Genomic DNA, 19,305 nt, shown 5'->3' on the forward strand with positions numbered 1-19,305 from the left:
GGTGTATTTTTTTACCCACCTTAAACTTGTTTAGATTAAAAGAAGTTAACTTTCTTCTAGGATCCATCTCTCCTTAAACGGCCACTGAATCCCTATACACAGTCATATGACCCCTTCACTAGGTATCAAAGGTTAGTACTGCCTAACCCAAGTCGAGCTTCTTCTCAAGTCTTTATCAAATATTCATATTGATCGGTTCGAGGAAACCAAGCTGGCAGATTTAGCATACGCAAAGATTGGTGCAGTTTTGTATTTTTTTATTATTTATTTTTTATTATTTATTTTTTATTATTTATTTTTTATTATTTATTTTTTATTATTTATTTTTTATTATTCTATTTTTTATTATTCTATTTTTTTTATTATTTATTTTTTTATTATTTATTTTTTTATTATTTATTTTTTTATTATTTATTTTTTTTATTATTTATTTTTTTTGTTTAAGAAAACCCTATAATTATGTTGATAATTTATGTTTTTAAGTAAAAAAAGTCCATGTGCCAAAACTGCACCAATGTTTGCATACGCAAAATCGAGCACTGCAAAGCCGGAATGCCCACCAGACCTGTCGTACGCAGTGACAACGCAGTGTATCCTTGCATAGCTTGCTTGTTGTCTGGGTCAGTCTGCAGATCAATTGAGGGACTTGGCAGTATTAGAGCCAGCTTAATGACGGCGGGGTTGAAAGAGCTAAGCCTATTGAATGACTTCCTTTGCAGAGCTTGTCCGTGGAAATCATAGCTTAGACTATTTCAGTGATGGTCTCTCGCCCTTCATACCAGATCGACTAGAGTAGATTCTTATCGAATTCCCTAGCTACATGTACAGATATGTCTTCCATTGTCTTTGTCATCCTGTTGTGAGACGCGAATATCGAACGAACATATTCGAGCTTCGAAACTACCGTATATACATATATACTGAAATTATAATCTCTCTATAGTATATACAGTATACTTATGACCTACTTACTGCCCACCCGACACAGCCGCCCATTCTGATCCGGCAGCCCGTCGACACTCTGCACCTCCCAGTCCTCGCTGCCTACCGCCGTCCGCGCATACAGCAGCCCCGTCGGATCGTACTGCTGTTTCAAGCTGTACAGTCTGGCATAGTTCTCCCCGTAGAACGCCTGCTGCCAGTTCGGCTCCAGCGGATCCGCCTCCGACATGTACGCCCCCGACTCCGGACACGTCTCGCGCCACGGCCCCAGCACGTCGAACGTGAAGTAGTTCATGTCGGCCAGGATCTCGGCGTTGCTCGCCCCAGCCGCGAACGTCGTCGAGCTGATGGCGTGCATCAGCATCTGCCGGAATGCCGGGTTGGCTGCGTTGGGCGTCGCGTCCGCTGGCAGGTCCGCCTTCATCTGGAAGGCCAGGATCGGATATCCGGCCTCAAGCGTCTGGCGGTGCACGTTGAACGTGATATTCAGCAGCGTCTCGTTGACGAAATTGGCCCGCGGGAACAGGCGCGAGCCCGTCATCATGTCGACCGATCCCACCGTCTCAAGGGGGAAGCCGGCATCCCAGGCGTCGTAGAAGTTGTCGTAGAAGGTCGTGCTGGGGGCGTACGACACGCCCAGGCTGTCCAGCGTGTCGAACCACGGCTGCAGCAGCGCGTTGTACTGCTCGACCGTGTGGTTGACGGCGAAGAAGGGGTTCATCAGGAACGAGTACGAGTCGTTGCCCGTCGGCAGGATCCAGAAGTACGCGTATGTGCCTGCGTTCGTGAAGTCGACGAAATGGTCGTAGTACGCGCGCACCGCCGCCCAGAAGTTGTCCACCGACGGGCTGGTGGCCGTCGAGAAGGAAAAGGTCGACAATGTGACGGGGATCTGGGGATAGACGCGCGAGATGATCGACGTGACGATGCCGAAGGTGGCTGTCTCCGTTAGTCAGATATAAGTCACGTCTCGAATATTCAGACTTACAGCCTCCACCACCGCGCAGGGCCCAGAAGAGATCGGGATTGGTTTTATTCGTCACCGTCGTGAATCGCCCGTCCGGAAGAACGACCTCCATGGCGAGCACCTGGTCTGCTGCCAGACCGTAGACGCTGGACAGGGGAGAATGTCCGCCGCCCAGCACATAGCCTCCTGCCACACCGACGGTCTAGACAATAAATCAGTAGGATATTCCCTTCCTTCGGAAGACAGACTCACCCGTCCTTCGCCGCCAACCACCGTCACGCCGTACTGCTTGGCCGCGGCGTAGATCTCCTGCGCCTGCACGCCAGAGCCCATCTTGACGGCCGGACCGGTATACGACGGACTGCGGTAATCAGGGAGATACTCGATTTCCTTCAGATGGTGCGTCCAGATACTGAGGGCCCCGGCGCCCGCCGACTTGCCGAAGAAGTCGTGTCCGGTATTCTTCACGACGAGGCGCAGGCCGGCATTGCGCGCAAAGTTGACGGCCAGTTGGATCTGCGCGACGTTGCTGACATTCACCGCGTAGCTGGGATAGCCGCCCAGCGAGCAGTTGCTGTAGACAGCGATGTCGGTGGGCAGACAGCTGCGTCCTTCGTAGAGCGGCCACATGACGGAGGTTGGGTCGGCGGCGCTGCAGTCACGTCAGGTACATATCCATTGCAAACGATGACTTGCGCACGTACTGGAAGTTGGAATTGTTCCACTGCGCGGCGATAGCGCTGCATTCGGCGCTGTTGAAGTCTCCCCAGCCATTATAGCACGGCGAGGCCGACGGGACGGTCTTGATCAGCGCGCCGCCCAGCAGGAGGTTGAAGATATCCCAGATCAGCTCCGACGGCCAGAAAGCGTCGCCCGGAAAGACCTTGCAGCTGCCGAAAGAACGAGCGGCGAGTGTGGAATTGGCGGTGCTGTTGCCAAAGGCGAAGAGGGCAGCGGTGGACTCGTTCAGGGTGGTCGTCAGGTTGTCGATCACAGGCTGCGTCAATTGGACCTGCTCGGTCGCGAACAGTGGTGCGCCAGCAGCTGAGGAGGAGGAGACCGTCTGGGCAGCTGGCGCAAGGGATGTAGGAGTTGAAGACTGCGCCTGGACGAGCGTCGCCAGCAGCAGAGCGCCGCCCAGACGAGCCAGAGGGATCATGATGGCAGGAAGAAGAACGAAAGGCTAAAAGAAACGAAACGAGCGTGGGATTAAGAAACGAATGACTGCAAGACCAGCAACCGCGAGTTGTTGCTGATGCTTGTTGACAACTAATAGAATGAAAAGTACAACAAAAAAAATTCCTAAAGACACAATAAGGAGCACTCCGTTCTGAGTGCTATTATATTCTTCCTTATGCCAAAGCTTGTGTTAGGAGACTCGTAGTTATCGCCGACAGCACGATAGCGGTGGCGTGGCTAGAATGCGCATTCCAGCCTCAAAAGGCACGGTTCCACCTTTGCCAATAGTCACCCAGCCTGTCAAGCGCGTGGCCGAGTCGGAACTGCGCCATCGAGCCCTAAGACGCTTACTCTGGAGGAAACTACAGACTATCGAAGGGATCTAGCCATCCTCTTTCGAGACAGTCCTCCGATCGGAGCCGATGCGCTTTGCTGGGAGGGGAAGGTGGGATAGATGATTAAGAGGTTTCTTTGTTATGCAATGTCCGTATTATACGGAGTACTCCGTATAAGCTGCTTTAGCATTAATGCACTTAATTGCATTACATGATACTGTAGGTTTTGGTAATCCTTTAGTATACTATCCATATAAAATTATATTACACTTTAGTGTAGAAAAATATTAGCTGTTTCAATAATTTTATTACTAGCGATGGTAGGCGCTATTGTAATTACAATTAAACAAAAATAAAATTAAAAATTCAAGCTGAAAAAATTAGGAGATTATTCTTATAAAGCTATGAATTTAGCTGGAAAGATATATTTCTATCAATGATGTTTGTGATCGACCATATCTATGCTGTCGATCAGTTCTTGCTGGATCTTCGCGGGGATCTGAATCACCCACAGTCCTCTTCTACTCTGTAGTATTCATATTTGCCTGCGAGCGATCAGGGGCTTTAATAATCCTCTGATGGTCGACTGACGCATTGGGCAGGCTGCAGTAGTGCGTGGCACGAGCCAGTGACCATAATAACCAGACACTAGGGAGTACTCCGTAGTTTACTGCTTGTGTCTACTCCCTAGAATAACTTCGTATCCTGTCCTAGTTATCCTGTCCTAGTGCTTAGTGTTGAATTCGATCATTACATAACAGTTCTCGCTCCGATATCCAATCCAGGCCTGGACCAGACCGAATACGACGCCAACGATATATCCTCCACCGGAGAAATCCTATCAGTCGCTAATCGTTATCCACCGTCTCCATTAGGGTTCGGCTATTTCTACCTAATCTAAATAAAACGCGCGGTCGTTCCGTGGGTTGCCGCACAGGCAGTCTATCTCCTCTACTATCTTACTGACCGGTATTATTCCACTCCCTGATCTGGACCTACGGAGTACAACGGGGGAATCGATTCTCCCACGTGCAAGATATCGATCTCGGCCCACTGCGTTTATCGAGATCGATCGTGTACCCCAGCCAGCAGTAACAGTGTCAGTGCATGGATATTTTCTTTGCTGTTTTGCCACCCGCGGTTATTTTTATTTTTTTTAACCCCACTATCACAAGAAGTACGAACACTCACCACTGTTCGATTCAGAGATACTCTTCTATCAGGCTAAGCACAGAATGCTCGACTAAATTCCGGACATAATCCCGGAATTAAGGCTGTCTTCGCCTGAAACCAGAATACTGCAGCGGAAGATAGCCGAGAAGTAAACAGAGACTAGACAATGCCTAGCCCACATGCAACCATGGCTGAGGATGGAGTATCGTCTAGTAGTGAAGCAGTAAATACCTAGATTTCTTGTCCGTCGAACTTTATCCTGTCTGAATAATTATTATTCGAATTAATTGTGGGATAATGCCAAGCAACAACGCCGGGAATTTTTCCGCGCCTTGTCTCAGCTTAATTCCTTCATTATTGTTATTATTTCCTTGCCGTAGTAGAATTCTTCTTCTGAATATTAATGCATTTACATGTCCTGCTTTCACCTGCTCTTTCTGGTAAAGTGCCCTACTGTACTATCGAGCTACAGAGTACGGTTCGTCCGACCCCTGCCTGCCGTCGATGGCCCGTTGAATTCGATATCTGACACGCAGCTATCCATCACTGGCAGCCAACCATGCCTCGTGCCGAATACGATCCGATGGATTCCGTAGAGCATACGTAAGTAGTAACTCTTGACCAGTACGGAGTACATGTAGTGGTAGATCGCAGTGGTCCTCCATGCGTATGAGTAGATACAACGGATGAACACCATCAACCACACCTCTCCAGCCGAGTTAGCAACCCAGCTAACGATACTCCAGACGTGGGAGTGAGAATCTGCAGTATGTGCAGCTAGCACGCTGCTTAGCGCCGCGGATAAAGCCGAACATCGGCATGCAAATAATAATGAATAAGAATGCTATGGTACCCTCTCGGCAGAAACTGCTTGCTGCTCTAGCTGGTGGATCCTGCTAGTCCTCCGTACGGCGTATCTATCTGTGAGACATATCTTCTGCACCTTTGGATCGAGTGGAGAAGACGAACCAGGGACCAGGGCCCTGTCACACCGGAAGTGTGGGAAGGTGGATTCAGCACAGTTACTTCGATCTGATCGTACACACAAAGGAACTCATATTGGATTGTGGGAAAGACGCCGGACAGAATAATCCTGCAGTCAGCGGAGAATCGGTCCTAGCATCATAAAGCAATACTCACACTTCGCGGAGTAGAACTCAATTTATCCTTATTATCAAGTTAATATAATATAATAATACGAAGATAATAATCCATTATGGCTGTGCATGCCTGCCTTCTCTAGGGACTGCTTGCTGTCCTCGGTTCTATACGATACAGACTATATCCCCGTGGCGTCTTGCCGAACTTAATCACCGTCCAACACAGGTCGACAGTTGACTTGACAGACAGCCTCCCTCGTGCCTGCAGTAGGCCCGAGTTTAAGATACACAAACTGGACTGGATACTTTCCCAACGTTCCGGGAGGGGTCAGTCCAGTCAATCCATCCAATCAATCTAATCGATCAATTCAAATAAATAAATTGCTCGGGGTAGAAGAACCGACGAGTGCCCGGAGGTTAGGACTGTCGTATCGTCCTGTTCTCTCATTTTTTACTTACCTGAAGGCTGCTGAGGACAGTTCTCAGAATGTGATCGACAATGGACGACAGCTACCAGAAAGTCGCCCTGGGCATCATCGTCGCCTTTCCGGCCTTGGGAGGCATCGCCATGATCCTTCGATTCTGGAGTCGCCGACTCTCGCAGACTTCGATCCTGATCGGTGAGTCGTCTTGTTTTTTAGGCAACGATCGACAATCAGGCTATCGCCTTTATCGATAGCACTCACAATGCTGACGTTCTTCTGGGTAGAGGACTGGCTGATTCTCGCTGCTTATGTATGTCATTCGTCAGTATCTCGTCTGGAAATGATGGACTGATTCTGTAGATTCTTGCCCTGGGCGAAACGATCACGTCCTGGTACTGTACGTCGTTCCACCCCTGTCGATTACATGCGTCTAGTCTAACGACCCAGACATCAAAACCAACTACGTGGGCATCCACATCTGGGAAATCCCAAAGGACTACGACGTGGAAAAGGGGCAGATCGTAAGCGCTGCTACCCATTATTTTCTACCGGCACATGCTGAGCACTGTCTGCAGTGGAACTACGCCAACCAACTCCTCTACAACCCCATCCTCTCGCTCGTCAAAATCTCCGTCCTCATCTTCCTCCTCCGCCTCGACTCGCGCTCGCGCACCGTCTACTACCTCAGCTGGGGCACCCTCTGGTTCACGGCGCTGCTGTGCATCGCCATCCTGCTGGCTGACCTCTTCCAGTGCCACCCCGTGCGCTTTGTCTTCGACAAGACCATCCCCGGCGGGACGTGTATCAACCAGGGCGCCTTCTACGTCTCGACGGCCGTGATGACCATCTTCACTGATCTGCTCGTCCTGTCGATTCCCATCATGATCACCTATTCCCTGCAGATGCCCATTCGGCGGAAGATTGCCGTGTGCTGCATTCTCTCCCTGGGCGGGGTGTAAGTCATCCATCCATCCATGCATGAATTTTCTACTGCTCCTAGCTCACTGACATCCAGTGCAACCGCCATTGGATGCTGGCGGCTCGCCCAGCTCGTGCAAGTCTTCTTCCCCAGCAGCGTCGACCCCGACCCTACCTACAATATCGGCTTCGCCTCGTCCGCCGTCGAAGTCAACACAGCCGTCATCGCCGCGTGCGGGCCCTCCATGAAGACCATCGCCAACCGCTACCTGCCCAGGCTGCTGGGCACGTCCAGACGAGACGGTACATCAGCCTACGGGAAATCCCGCGCCAGTGGCAACCGCTACTACCGGTCCAGCGGGCCGGGATACTCGCGTAACGTGGCGTCGAACCCGGCGCCGGACGACGTCTTCGAGATGGGCCAGAAGAACCGCAGCCAGGTCGTCGACATCGCGGGCCCTGCCAGTGGTCAGCGGACGAACACTGCCAGTCCTAATTTGAGCGACGAGGACGGCGTCATGGGCGCGGGCATCGTCAAGACGACGGATTTGTCGATAACGGAGGAGAACGTGGGCAGCATTGACAGTTTGGTTTAGCGTGGCTGGAAGGAAAAATTCACTGTAGGAACTTTAGCCCAGCGGTTTTTAACTTATTCATGTTTGACTTATTTTTCGGGACGGTCTGGTTGATGGTATGTGAACTATGCAGGTTTATGATCGATGTACTGTACATATCTATACAAATAGCGTGGTTACGCAATTATCACGACTTTCTTCCCTCTGACGAGGTATCGTTTTTCCCCCTCCGTTTATAGATATATTTCCAGAAATGTCGAGCGTGGTGCATTTCGATAATATATATATCGGCAGTACGCAACTCTCATATTGACATCACACAGAAAATCGTAAATCTTCTCGTACAGTTGTCGTTGCGGTTATTATTAGTGACATGCGAATCACATTTGCAATACTCGCATCGCTGGTCTACCAGCCTCTGGTACCCCTGTAGATACCGACGGAAGAATACGTGGATGGATTATTCGTTGTATCCAAATCAAGACAGCATTATCGATTCCACTGGAGACTTGTCCGAAATTACTAGCAGTATCTATTAGAATACTTATTGTCACTCTGAGAGATTTGTTCATGAAACGTGCTCTGATTTTGTCTGTTGAGGGTGGTATCAAGTGTCTCTGTAAATAGATATTCCTATTGCAATGGGGTATTCTCATCAGGTCATCACGTCATATATGCAGAATCTATATTGCGAATGAAAGTATAAACATTGAACGGATAAAAGCATGAGAAGGAATGACGTCGCCTAACACCCTGGTAAAAAGAACGAGGACAACAAAAAGGCACTATACCATCCGAGTTCGTTCAGTGCATCCGTCGGTCACGGCTTCCTGCCATACACGATGTACAGCTTCGCGTACTGGTGGATCGAGCGGTCCTTGAGCTCGTTGGTGACATGGGCCAGCAGCACGTCAATCTCCTCCTTGGACCAGCCCAGGACCCGGCTGAGCAGCGCGGTCGTGTATCCCGGAATCGCCTGCAACTGCTCGACCTGCATGTAGGTGCCTATCTCCTTCTGCTTGGGGTCCTTGGGCCACGGCGACATGGGCACCTTGATGATGCGCATCGTCACGTCCTCGAACCCGGCCTTGGTCATCTTGTCCGGCCACTCGTCCATGTTGGCCATGGGCTTGCCGAATTTCTCCGCCGCCTCCTGCAGCAGCCCGATCCACTTCTTCGTGTAGACGGCTTTCTTCTCCACCGTGTCGTCGTCCGAGAAGATCTCGATCCGGAACGACTGCATCTCCAGATACCCGCCTGAGCGGAGGTGCTTGAAGGCCTGCGAGAAGAGCCGGTCAAAGTTCTTGATCGAGCCCGCCAGCTCGCGCCCGTGGATGTAGTCGAAGGGGGTGCGGTAGGGCCAGTCGGCCTCGAAGTCATCGACCTCAAAGGAGCAGTTGGGTGGTGTCCTGCACACGTCAGAGATGCAACAATCATGATATATATACGTGTGAGATAGACGAACCATCCCGGCTGGATCGGGCTCAAGTCGTTGCCTTTTTCCATTAGCCATGCTCATTTCATCAGTTCAATCTCTACCTACCCAGAACCTGCGCAGAGGGATACTGGCTGGACTCGCGTCAGCGAATCTATGACCCAGCATACCAATCAGAAGGAACCCTACTCGGCAAAATCAATCGCCCAGATGCCTATCGAGTGTCAGCACCGTCCCAAAGAAACTGCAGTGTGTCTTCATACCAGTCCCCGTGCCGAGGTCCAGCACGCGCTGGGGATTTTTCGTGATGGGGGCGAGGTGCAGCTCGCCGCCCAGCAGCATTCGGTAGACGTGGTGCAGCAGGTCCATGCGATCCTGCTCCTCTTCGTCGTTGGGCTAGACGCGTGTCAGAGATCGTCCATTTCGCCCAGGTTAACGGGGCATTACAATGAGGTATTCTCCCTCACGGTAGGCGTGGTATCGGCGGCCATTCTATGCTCGTCAGAAGCAATTTCGTAGGTCATATTTAATTTCTCGATCGTCATACCTCGTACCTGGTCTCGTCAGCATCACATTCGCAAAATTCCTTCCGAGCACCTACTTGTAGTTCCGCACGCTCGATGCGATGGATGTCCTGTAGCTGGCCGAGGTGATCCTGGCAATCATCGTCAGAGATCAGCATCCGATTGCCTGCTGCTGGTCGGGCTTACGACTCCTGGTACCCCGAGTCGGTGTCGAGGGGATTGTCATCGGCCTCGAGAGGGCCGTCAGTCGTGACGTTCTGGCACATGGCGAGCGATTATATGAATATTAAATGATACGAACGGTGGTTGGATGTGGGAGATCAATCAGGTGGTTTCAAACCAGGCACGAAAAACTGAAGAATCATCCCTGGATACAGGCACGAGCGAATAAATCCCTGCCAGGCCAGCCAACCCACCTTCCACGAGGCCTCCACCTCCAACGCGACTCCATCACGGACGATTGACACCCTGGATGCCGAAGGAAGCAGCCTTCCGTCAGCTGACAGGAGTTTGTGCCGTGAAGAAACATCGCCATTGGACAGGGGAGCAACAGTCGGTGTTTATAAGCTTCAACGATCTCATCGCCAGCTCTCAGCCAGATGGGGCCGAGGCCGAGATGTTTACGCTGAATCGCGCGGCAAGCGGAGATCCGTCACGGCCCGCGTCGCTAATGAAGTTAATAGCCCGCTAGGAGTCACGGCGTGGCAGCGGTCGATTCGTGCCAGTCCGCCGCTGACGTTAGCAGTTGATGAAGAGTGTGTTGATGAAGATGGTGCCGAATCTTATCTCTGTGTGCAGATTTGTGCTGATTGAACGGAGTGTTGATGGGAATGCCGACAATTTTATACTACCCCTGAGAACGGGATGATAAATACCCCTTCAATTGGAGAGACAGGGGTATACAAAAGGGCAAATTGAACGGGAAAAAAAAAGGAACGTCGTAAACAATATTAAGTGGTATATTTGGATTGAACCTGCGTCGTTTTATACAGTGCTAAAGACCCTACGGCAGGACTATCAATTCAGTGATCGGAGTTTCGATTAGGAAAATTCTTACATTCCAAAGGATTAGGAATATTCACATCACTTCTTCTCCGACACAATCTCCCCCTCCGCATACGCATCCACATGCGTCGACGCAAATTTCCTCGCAGACACCTTCCTGGCAAACAGGATATCCAGCTCCTCGTACGTCCGTCCTCGCGCCTCCGGCAGGCGGAAATACGCCCACAGGAAGGTCAGCAACGCCGTGCAGCCCCAGAAGAAGCCCGTCTTGCCCGACGCGTTCCACGCCGTCGGGTTCATGAAGTACGGCTCCAGCACCTGCGAGATGATGTTAACCAGCTGGTAGGTCGTGCGCGCCAGCGACACGGTCAGCGAGCGCAGCCGCACCGACGATGTCTCCGACACGATGGCGTACGCGATTGGTCCCACAGTCAGCGAGTACACGAACAGCCAGAAGATGCAGAAGGCTGCCTGCGCCCACAGCGAGCCGGATGACTTGGACGAGGCGTTCAGGATGCCTATCAGGAACAGCGTCACCGCTAGGATCCCCTGCCCGCCCACGTACAGCGTGCGCCGGCCCACATGCGTGATCAGCCACCAGGACAGGATCGTCCCGACGAACGCGATGGCCGTGCCCCCGAGGTTGAGCTGGTACGCCCGGTCCGAGCTCATGCCCGCCGTCGTGAAGAAGTAGCTGGGCGAGTAGGCGAACGTGCTACCTGACAGGATCTGGCCGGCGAACGCCACGCAGCAGATCTCTGTCCGGCGCCGGTCTACGCCCCGGAAGCAGTCCCAGTAGCTGACGCCCTCCTCCATCTGCGCCTCGATCCTTGCCGTGTGCACCAGCATCGCCAGCTGCCCGTTGATCTGCTCTTCCGTCTTGTTGCCTGCCAGCCGGCGGAGACTGCGTCTAGCCTGGTCGAGACGGCCCTTGCGGACTAGATACCACGGGCTCTCCGGCGCGAAGAAGCAGACCACCATCAGCGGCAGCGGCCACATCCACTGCAGGGCGAAGGGGATGCGGTACGCCCACTCGTCGGGGCGGTGGATAAGGCCCTCCAGCACGCCGGCGGCAATGAACTGGCCGATGGCCCAGCAGAGGTTGACGTACGTCGTGAGATAGCCGCGCAGGTTGGTCGGGCAGACCTCGGACGCGTAGGTTGGCCCGACGATGGCAAACACTCCCCAGGCGAGGCCGCAGAGGATCTGGCCGACCAGGAGCACGGGCAGCGATGGAGCGAAGAAGACGACGAAGATGAAGGCGTTCATGAAGAAAAGACCGCCGATCATGACCCAGCGGTAGCCGATGGCCGAGGAGAGGTATCCATTGAGGATGCCGCCTGCAGCGATCAGTATCAGTATGTGAATACATCGAAACCGAAAGAGACATACCAAACACAGTCCCTACCGTACTGCCCATCGACAATCCCGTCTGCCACGGCGCTGACACCTGGTAGCCGACCGAGCCGCCGTAGTCGTGGCCGTATTTCTTCACAAACTGCGGGTATCCGAAGAAGTTGCCGATCAGGATGACGTCGTAGCCCTCCATAACGATGGACATGGAGATGAGCATCGACCAGGCGACGGCCTTGCGGTTGGCGCTGATCGCCTGCCACAGCGTCTGGCCGTGCTCCTCGTCCGAAGCGCGTTTGGCCTCGACGAGGGCGCCCTGCCCGAGTGTGTCTTCGACGTGGTGGGCGGCGGACTTGGAGAGGTTGTGCTCGTACTCTGGCATGGCTAGGAATACATCAGTGACAATAAGACAGTAAACGAGAGAGAATCTGGGCTAGGCAATGGGTGTCGTATAAATATAGCAGTCGTAATCATGTTGGTGAACAGTCCACATCTCCCAGTCTTGGCTCGTCCAGCAACACGAGACCATCGCGTCTAGAAGTCTAGAAGCTGTCAAACTCCTGCGGGGGTGGAGAAGCGCGAGTATCTTTGGCGTCGAATGCGGAGAATCCGGGGTAGACAAACCCCGCGAGCCCAGAACGCGTCCTCCGCAGTGACTCGCTGAGAAATTAGGCTATAATCAAGCTGATCTGCATCCGGATTGACGGATCGACTGCTGCTGGGAGTCCGTGGATTTCTCGATTTCTCCACCTATCAGCGGCAGAAATACACCTGCAGAGTAGTTACCTATTCGCTTGGTATGACTGTGTTGCCAGTTTATATTGTATCGAATCACAGCACCGAGTCAATGGAAGGATATGAAATGCCCAGATAATCTGCTGCTAGAATGTTATTCCGCTATGAGCGACATTCCGCGACCCCTCCAACACTGCCCTGCTCTCGTATGTCGTCTGTCTGTATCATCGTGACAGGAATAATTTCAGCCCTTCTACTGCAAGTCATTCCGTATATTTTTCAACGTGAAACAAGAAAAAAAGAGTCTCGAATCCGCTCACCTGAGTTTTCCACCACCAACCAACAACACTGCAAGAGTACCTCATCAGCAGTCCCGCATAATGAACAGCTCGACAGGACAGACACAGCAAAGGAAATTGCTCAGAAAGTCCAAGCCTTCGCTCAGCAAGCATTCGATATCCGAAGAAAAATCATTTTCTTTTCCAATGTTGTCGCGTCCGTTCCGCTGGTGATAATCTGAAAGCTCTGAATCGCTACTGAACGGCTGCGTCGCTACTACATATCGTGAGACATATTTCCCTATTCTGGTAGATACTGGGTTAGTCTCTCAGCGCCGACGTTCCATCGATCAATATCTTCCAGCTACGCCTGTGACAGAGACTCTGAGTTAGTGATCAGACATAATGATCTGATGGTGGTTTCTGCTAGCTTACCATTTGTGACAATGCATCGACAGCAGAATTGACGTCATGGGCAATGCATCTGCATTCGTCCTGGAAAATGATCAAAGCCCCTGCCGCAGCCTTTGATGGCTGGGTACAGTACATATGGCGACTCGCGACTTGTCTGCTTCCAGTGACTTTGTGGCCTGCAAAAAGGAAAGACGCAGAGCAGGCGATCACGGCATGACAGAGACAAGATCGTATCACGTTGACAGTCTGAGAAAGCTGCAGCGATCAGCTCAAAATGTCAGGAAGTATTAATTTGAATGGATGTACCGACTACACATCGTCTGTATGAGCGTCCTTTCGCGTGCAGTAAGAAGGATGAAAGAAATATGGATCCTACCATCGAGGCCACAGCTCATCGCAATTGACGCAATGCTGCTTGCAGGGCTTAGATCCACGGGTGGACTTCAAGTGACTCTTCCGGATTCTAGTCGCCACTGGAGAAGAGTCCGTCGTCTCATTGTTGCAGGAATCACTGACAGAAAACGGTAGACATGAACTGAAAAGACAACCAGATGGTGCCTTGGGCAATGCGGTGTCTGGTTTCCTGCAGTCACGTGGGGGTTTTTTTCAGCTGAATCTAGAATTAATTACTCGTAATTAATATAATTGATGCCTTTTATATGACTAGCCTTACTCTCGTCAGATAGAATTACCTAAGACGAGTCTGGTCCATCGTACAGATTATCTGGATGAAACAAGAGCATGAAAATCGGTATCAAGTTTATTCGCAAGGAAATCTTGTCTGTCCTTCTTTGCTTCTTCCTTCGTTAAATTCTACAATTGCCAGATATTTTTTTTGTCCGGTATCATCCGGGAATGTTGAATGATAAGCCTGTTTTTTCACCACAGGACTTTCCTGATATGACTCAGCTTTTGAACTTCACGTAAGCGACGTTCTAGGTCATCTCGCCAGGGAAATCACTAGCACAGCAAAGAGAAACACAATCACAGTCTTGTGGTCATTTAACCACCAGTATGTATCGGTTGGGCATGCCATTGAACCTTCATTTTCTAGAAGCAAGCTCTTTCAACGCCAACAAATTGATATCCTTCCGGTAGGTCCAATATCAAGCCAACTGCCAAACTTCATCAAAAAACCGATGCGCTAGCCTATAGCAACGGCGATCGAGAGGAGGATTGACCTGCGTCGCAAACACAGCGGCGATCCCCCGCTCTCTGTTGAGAAACCATGACAGGTTCGGCATCCCAAATCCAGCGATGAAGGCCTTTTTCATCGCTCCCGTGTCCTTCATGGCAGTCAATCCTGCCAGAGTCCAGTTCAAGCCAGACGTGTCATCGATATCCCCAGTCATCGATCGGAGACCGTCCTTAGATGCTATCAGCGACAGTAGGCACGGCGAGCCCGCCTCAAACTGAGGTTCACACATCACGTCGATCGTATCTCGCTCCAACAACACAGGCTCATCCTTGATCAAGTCCCCGAGAACCGCGATGAACTCGGGAACAGTCGAGTACAGCCCAGCTCCCCCGGAATCCTCCGGTGCGTCTGTAGACCAGCGACTGGGTGTGTCTTTCAGGCTGCCATCGCTCTGTCTCTCCGCCGTGCCGATCAACCGCGCTTGGATATCGGGTCTCTTTTCCAGACGGAATGTCGTCCAGGACAATCCCAGAGGGCGATAGATATAGCGGTCGAAATACTCTTCTAGCGTGTCCATGCCGTTCAAGCGAGCTACTGCTACTCCCACCCAGTCGATTCCGACGCCGTACACCCACCCTTCACCGGGTTCGAAGAGCAGAGGCAGCTCAAGCGCATCGATCACTTTTCCTTCCATGAATCTTGGAGCCTCGCCCCGTGATTCGCGCCAGCGTACCAACAATGGGTGATAATCATATTCTAGACCGCTGGTGTGCGTGAGCAGGTGACGCAGTGTTATTCTCTTTGTTGAAGGTCTGAGACGGAAAGGCGCCTCGTCCGCGTCATTTTCCTCTGGTATGATTATCAGAGGGCGTTTCAATTCAGGCAGGATTCCGTCGATTGGCTCGTCGAGGGTGATCTGCCCACGCTCGACGCATTGCATGGCTGCAATGATCGTGTAGATCTTGGTGCAGCTCGCAATCCAGAAGGTCGTATCCAGCGTTACAGGGCGCCCATGATGACCGACAGCATCGTAGCCAGATGCTTTTGTATAAAACAGTTTTCCTGTCGAAGTTAGAAATAGGCCAGAATGGTGAACTTCCTCCTTTGCTTACCTGCTTTGTTGATTGCTGCCAACACGCAGCCATGGACGCAGCTGTTCCCCCGGGCTGTTTGTTGCGATAAAAAGTCGTTGAATTCATCCATCTGTCATACAAATTTGTATATGAGTGCGGCGGAGTACCAATACGAAATAGATAATAATATACAAAAAAAATTTACTACCTGGGGAGAAAAGAAAGAGAAACAAAAGCCAGGCTGCGACGAAGTTATAATGCTGGTTATGCAGACGGTTGAATAAAGAGTTTATATATCCCTGTACAGAATACATCCCGTGCCAAATCAATTCCTGACTAGATTAGAGATCACGTCACTGCTCGACTAAAATCTTACATGAAGCCTTCCAAATTTCCATCCTAGAATCCTTGGCTGCCGGGGATAAGGCTGGCCGCCGGAATTAAAGAGATACGGAGATTACAGTAGACTTCAGTAAAGAAAGGGCAGCGGGTAATTCGAAATTTTTAAACGTTGGTCAGATTTGATGAATTTCACATGCTCAGATGAAATTGGATAATTTTGTAGTCATTGGTAATTCTTGTGCTTTTCCTACGGCAGCATTCAAAAATATATAAACGGGTATTAAAGACGAGCATTAAAGCTTGTTGTCATACCAAAACAGAAGCCAGCAAGCATCAAAGACTTATATAACTCCTAGGTAAAATGCAGAGATAATATATCTATACCTCTATACTGTGATACACGATGCGATAATGACAACTGCATTAGAAAGAGGCACAAATATGTAAAGTATGTATATGCCTAAGCAACCAACGCTCCCCAGCACGACAGATGCATCAAGCAAAGCCAATTCGACAATCAAATAGCATGTATACAGTAGAACAGCAAAATCAGAATAGTTAGAAATCCAGTTCAAGCAAGAAATCCAACAGCTATGAAAGTAGAAATACAGCTCGATTTGAGATTGGCATATTCATTTTCTATCAAACTTCCTTCTCTAAATACAGACTCCCCTCGCTCCTAAATATAGACTATCTCTTAGCAGACTATTTCAATGAAGAAGTACAAGTATTTATATACTTACCATATACATGTCCAGTTAAATTTTACCCAACTAGAAGACCTCAATCAACGAAGGTATTCCTGCCAGCAGTGCATATAATGGGTTGAACGCTGTCACTCGCGAAGCATTGCCCATGAATAATGGACTCTCTGGGATAATCCAGGAAGTCTGCAAGTGTGACGCGGTAGGTCTTGCCCAGGATGTTTGTCCTGTTAGGAATGGACTACGTCCTGGAGGCAGAGTTTGCGCGGGAAGTGACGTCTGCGTCGAAGATGGGCTCTGTACTGGTGTGCCTTGTTCTGGAGCTGAATATGATACTGGACTATGTTGAGGTGCTGCCGAGGAAGGCGACGAAGGAGGCAGTTGAGTTGAAGTCAGGTACAGAGACAGAAGCCGGAGAAGCGAAAGGTTGGGATGGAGTATTCGAGACAGGTGCAGTTGCTGCTGGGAACGATAGCTGCTGAGACGACGTAGTTATCGTCGCAGGCATAGAGACAGCAGGCGGCGGTGGTAGTGGTTGGGGTTGAGGTTCTGGAGTGGATGCAGTTGCTGCTGGAGACGGGGACTGACTTTCAGTCTCAGGTACAGAGATAGAAGCTGGAGGCGAGATAAGTTGGGATTGCGGATTCGAGAAAGGCGCAGTTTCTGTCGAGGGCGATATCTGAGACGACGGAGGTACGGCAGGTATAGAGGCATCAGACGGTGGTGCCAAGCGGATGAGTTACTGTAGTAGACGCAGATGGAGTCATTGTAGGAGGCGCAGGCGCTGCTGGAGGGGACTGAGTTGCGGTCTCTGGTGGTGTGACAGCAGTCGCAGGAGAGGGTTTCTGAGCTTGAGATGATGCTGTAGCAGATACAGGTCCTGATGGGGGTGATATCGATTCAGATGCTGGTCCAGCCACAGTTGCAGCTGGCGGTGCCTCGCTAATCAATGAGGTGTAATATGATACCCTGACGACAGTGTTCGTTCCTGTGCTGGTCTGTAATTGTCCGTCCGTGCCTCTGAAGGTCACAACTGTAGAATGTTAGCGGCGGACATGCCTTTTTGTTGGATTGACTTGCTTACCTGGCCAGGTAATTGTGGTGACGGTCGTATAGATTGTGCTGACGCTTGCAGATGGAGCAGAAGCAGGAATAGAACTTGGAACGAAAACAGGATAAGAAGGAGAAGAAGAAGAAGGAGAAGAAGTAGAAGAAGTAGAAGACCTGGAACAACAGGAAGAACTAGAAGAACTCGAAGAACTGATATCAGAACTCGGCAGTGTGGTAGGCTGACATCTAACACAGGTCGTCACAACAGCCGTAGTGATGGTGCAGGACTGAGTGACGAGCTGCACGTAAGTGTAGGAACCGTTGGTCATTGTCGAGCAGCTAGCTAGGAAAGGATCGTAAGCAGTCTGAGCCATTGCACGTCGGATACGGTGCTTAACACTGACCTGGGCAGGTTGTCATAGTATGAGTGACGGTAACTGTGGTCGGTGGTGCTGTTGGATTTGGACACTCCGTGTTACAGGTCAACACTGCGGTCATCGTCACCGTACTGGTCTGGGTAATGCGTTTCGTGTATGTTATGCTGCCGCTTGTAGCAGTAGTATCCGTTACTGTAGCACCACGTTAGCAGGTCTGAAAATAACAAAAAAAGCATGGATTTGAAACGGACCAGGATAAGTGGTGTTATAAGTCATCGTGATGGTCCTGGAAGTGGGACCTGGTACAGGACTGCTCGAAGGCGTCGTTGGCTGTGGACAACCGCCGGAACAGGTTACTACAGTCGTAACCGTAAGAGTACTTGTTTGAGTTATGGGCTGGGTATAGGTGACGGAACCACTAGTTACAGTGCTAAAGGAAACTGGATGTTATGAGCTAGAGACTCCATCATATCAGGGAAGTCCGAGCTCACCGGGACAGGTGGTGATGGTATAAGTGCTTGTCATGGTCGTGGGAATCTCAGTAGAAGTCGAAGTAGGAGGCGGCGTTGGATTTGGACAGCCCTTCGAACAGGTGGATACGGTAGTAACAGTGATGATGCTGGTCTGGGTAACAGACGTGCTATAGACAGAGGAACCACTGGTGACATTGGTCGGGACAACTGTCAAGCTGTGAGCCGGAAATTCCCTTATCATGTCAGCGATGAAGACACTAACCTGGGCAGGTGGTGGTAGTATATGTCATCGTCATGTCGTCACGGGCATGCTGGAATTAACAGGTGTTCTCGGAGATGTTGGATTTGGGGGAGCTGCAGTAGCAGTTGGAAATCCCGGACTTGTCGGAATATTTGTGCTATTCTGATACGAAGGCAATACGCCTGTCTGTGACCACTGACGGGGCTTCAGATCTTTGGGTCCTTCTGGGGCGAGAAGAGCTGCGAACGCAGTGCTGGCCAGGAGGAGAACGAATGCTAGTTTCATTTTTGATCGATTTAAACGCGCGACGTGTTTCGGTTCAGATCAAAGGGATCGTGGTGAGAGATGGTAACGAGAGTCTTGGAAATGTAGAAACACACGCTACAGAAAGCAATCGAGGAGCTTATGTACGGCTCCTGGATGTTGTCAGGCATTTGTCATTGCGTAGGTCATAATTCTGACTGAATCATGGCTATCTACTGTACTGCTAAGAAGGTGATTCATCTTTCCGTTGTAGATTCGAGTAATTATTAACCTTCCCTCAACCGC

At 50.7% G+C, this 19,305-nt stretch overlaps 6 protein-coding genes across 6 annotated transcripts; 1 reads left to right on the top strand and 5 right to left on the bottom strand.

Moving 5' to 3' along the window:
- Positions 1 to 470: 470 nt before the first annotated feature.
- Positions 471 to 3,068, bottom strand: T310_6568 (FAD/FMN-containing dehydrogenase; the record flags this gene model as incomplete). Its single annotated transcript, XM_013470602.1, has 6 exons — positions 471 to 721; positions 780 to 812; positions 973 to 1,881; positions 1,931 to 2,111; positions 2,162 to 2,561; positions 2,614 to 3,068. The coding sequence occupies 6 exons, from the start codon at positions 3,066 to 3,068 to the stop codon at positions 471 to 473; spliced, it is 2,229 nt and encodes a 742-aa protein (XP_013326056.1).
- Positions 3,069 to 5,155: 2,087 nt separating this feature from the next.
- Positions 5,156 to 7,635, top strand: T310_6569 (uncharacterized protein; the record flags this gene model as incomplete). The annotated part of the gene is made up of 9 exons (XM_013470603.1): positions 5,156 to 5,199; positions 5,311 to 5,363; positions 5,461 to 5,519; positions 5,840 to 6,023; positions 6,118 to 6,316; positions 6,482 to 6,518; positions 6,556 to 6,642; positions 6,697 to 7,076; positions 7,137 to 7,635. 9 exons carry the CDS (start codon positions 5,156 to 5,158, stop codon positions 7,633 to 7,635), a joined length of 1,542 nt encoding a protein of 513 aa, XP_013326057.1.
- Positions 7,636 to 8,434: 799 nt separating this feature from the next.
- Positions 8,435 to 9,839, bottom strand: T310_6570 (uncharacterized protein; the record flags this gene model as incomplete). Its single annotated transcript, XM_013470604.1, has 6 exons — positions 8,435 to 9,023; positions 9,158 to 9,203; positions 9,313 to 9,445; positions 9,597 to 9,603; positions 9,651 to 9,704; positions 9,760 to 9,839. 6 exons carry the CDS (start codon positions 9,837 to 9,839, stop codon positions 8,435 to 8,437), a joined length of 909 nt encoding a protein of 302 aa, XP_013326058.1.
- Positions 9,840 to 10,656: 817 nt separating this feature from the next.
- Positions 10,657 to 12,313, bottom strand: T310_6571 (Maltose permease; the record flags this gene model as incomplete). Its single annotated transcript, XM_013470605.1, has 2 exons — positions 10,657 to 11,918; positions 11,971 to 12,313. 2 exons carry the CDS (start codon positions 12,311 to 12,313, stop codon positions 10,657 to 10,659), a joined length of 1,605 nt encoding a protein of 534 aa, XP_013326059.1.
- Positions 12,314 to 14,464: 2,151 nt separating this feature from the next.
- On the bottom strand, positions 14,465 to 15,699 carry T310_6572 (uncharacterized protein; the record flags this gene model as incomplete). The annotated part of the gene is made up of 2 exons (XM_013470606.1): positions 14,465 to 15,558; positions 15,609 to 15,699. The coding sequence occupies 2 exons, from the start codon at positions 15,697 to 15,699 to the stop codon at positions 14,465 to 14,467; spliced, it is 1,185 nt and encodes a 394-aa protein (XP_013326060.1).
- A 1,256-nt stretch (positions 15,700 to 16,955) lies between these two features.
- T310_6573 (uncharacterized protein) lies at positions 16,956 to 19,041 on the bottom strand (the record flags this gene model as incomplete). The annotated part of the gene is made up of 7 exons (XM_013470607.1): positions 16,956 to 17,294; positions 17,359 to 17,648; positions 17,700 to 18,008; positions 18,070 to 18,234; positions 18,294 to 18,482; positions 18,534 to 18,777; positions 18,838 to 19,041. The coding sequence occupies 7 exons, from the start codon at positions 19,039 to 19,041 to the stop codon at positions 16,956 to 16,958; spliced, it is 1,740 nt and encodes a 579-aa protein (XP_013326061.1).
- Between the last annotated feature and the right edge of the window lie 264 nt (positions 19,042 to 19,305).

The sequence above is a fragment of the Rasamsonia emersonii genome (assembly GCF_000968595.1).
Source record: "Rasamsonia emersonii CBS 393.64 chromosome Unknown ctg1118621760425, whole genome shotgun sequence".
Taxonomy (NCBI): Eukaryota; Fungi; Ascomycota; class Eurotiomycetes; order Eurotiales; family Trichocomaceae; genus Rasamsonia; species Rasamsonia emersonii.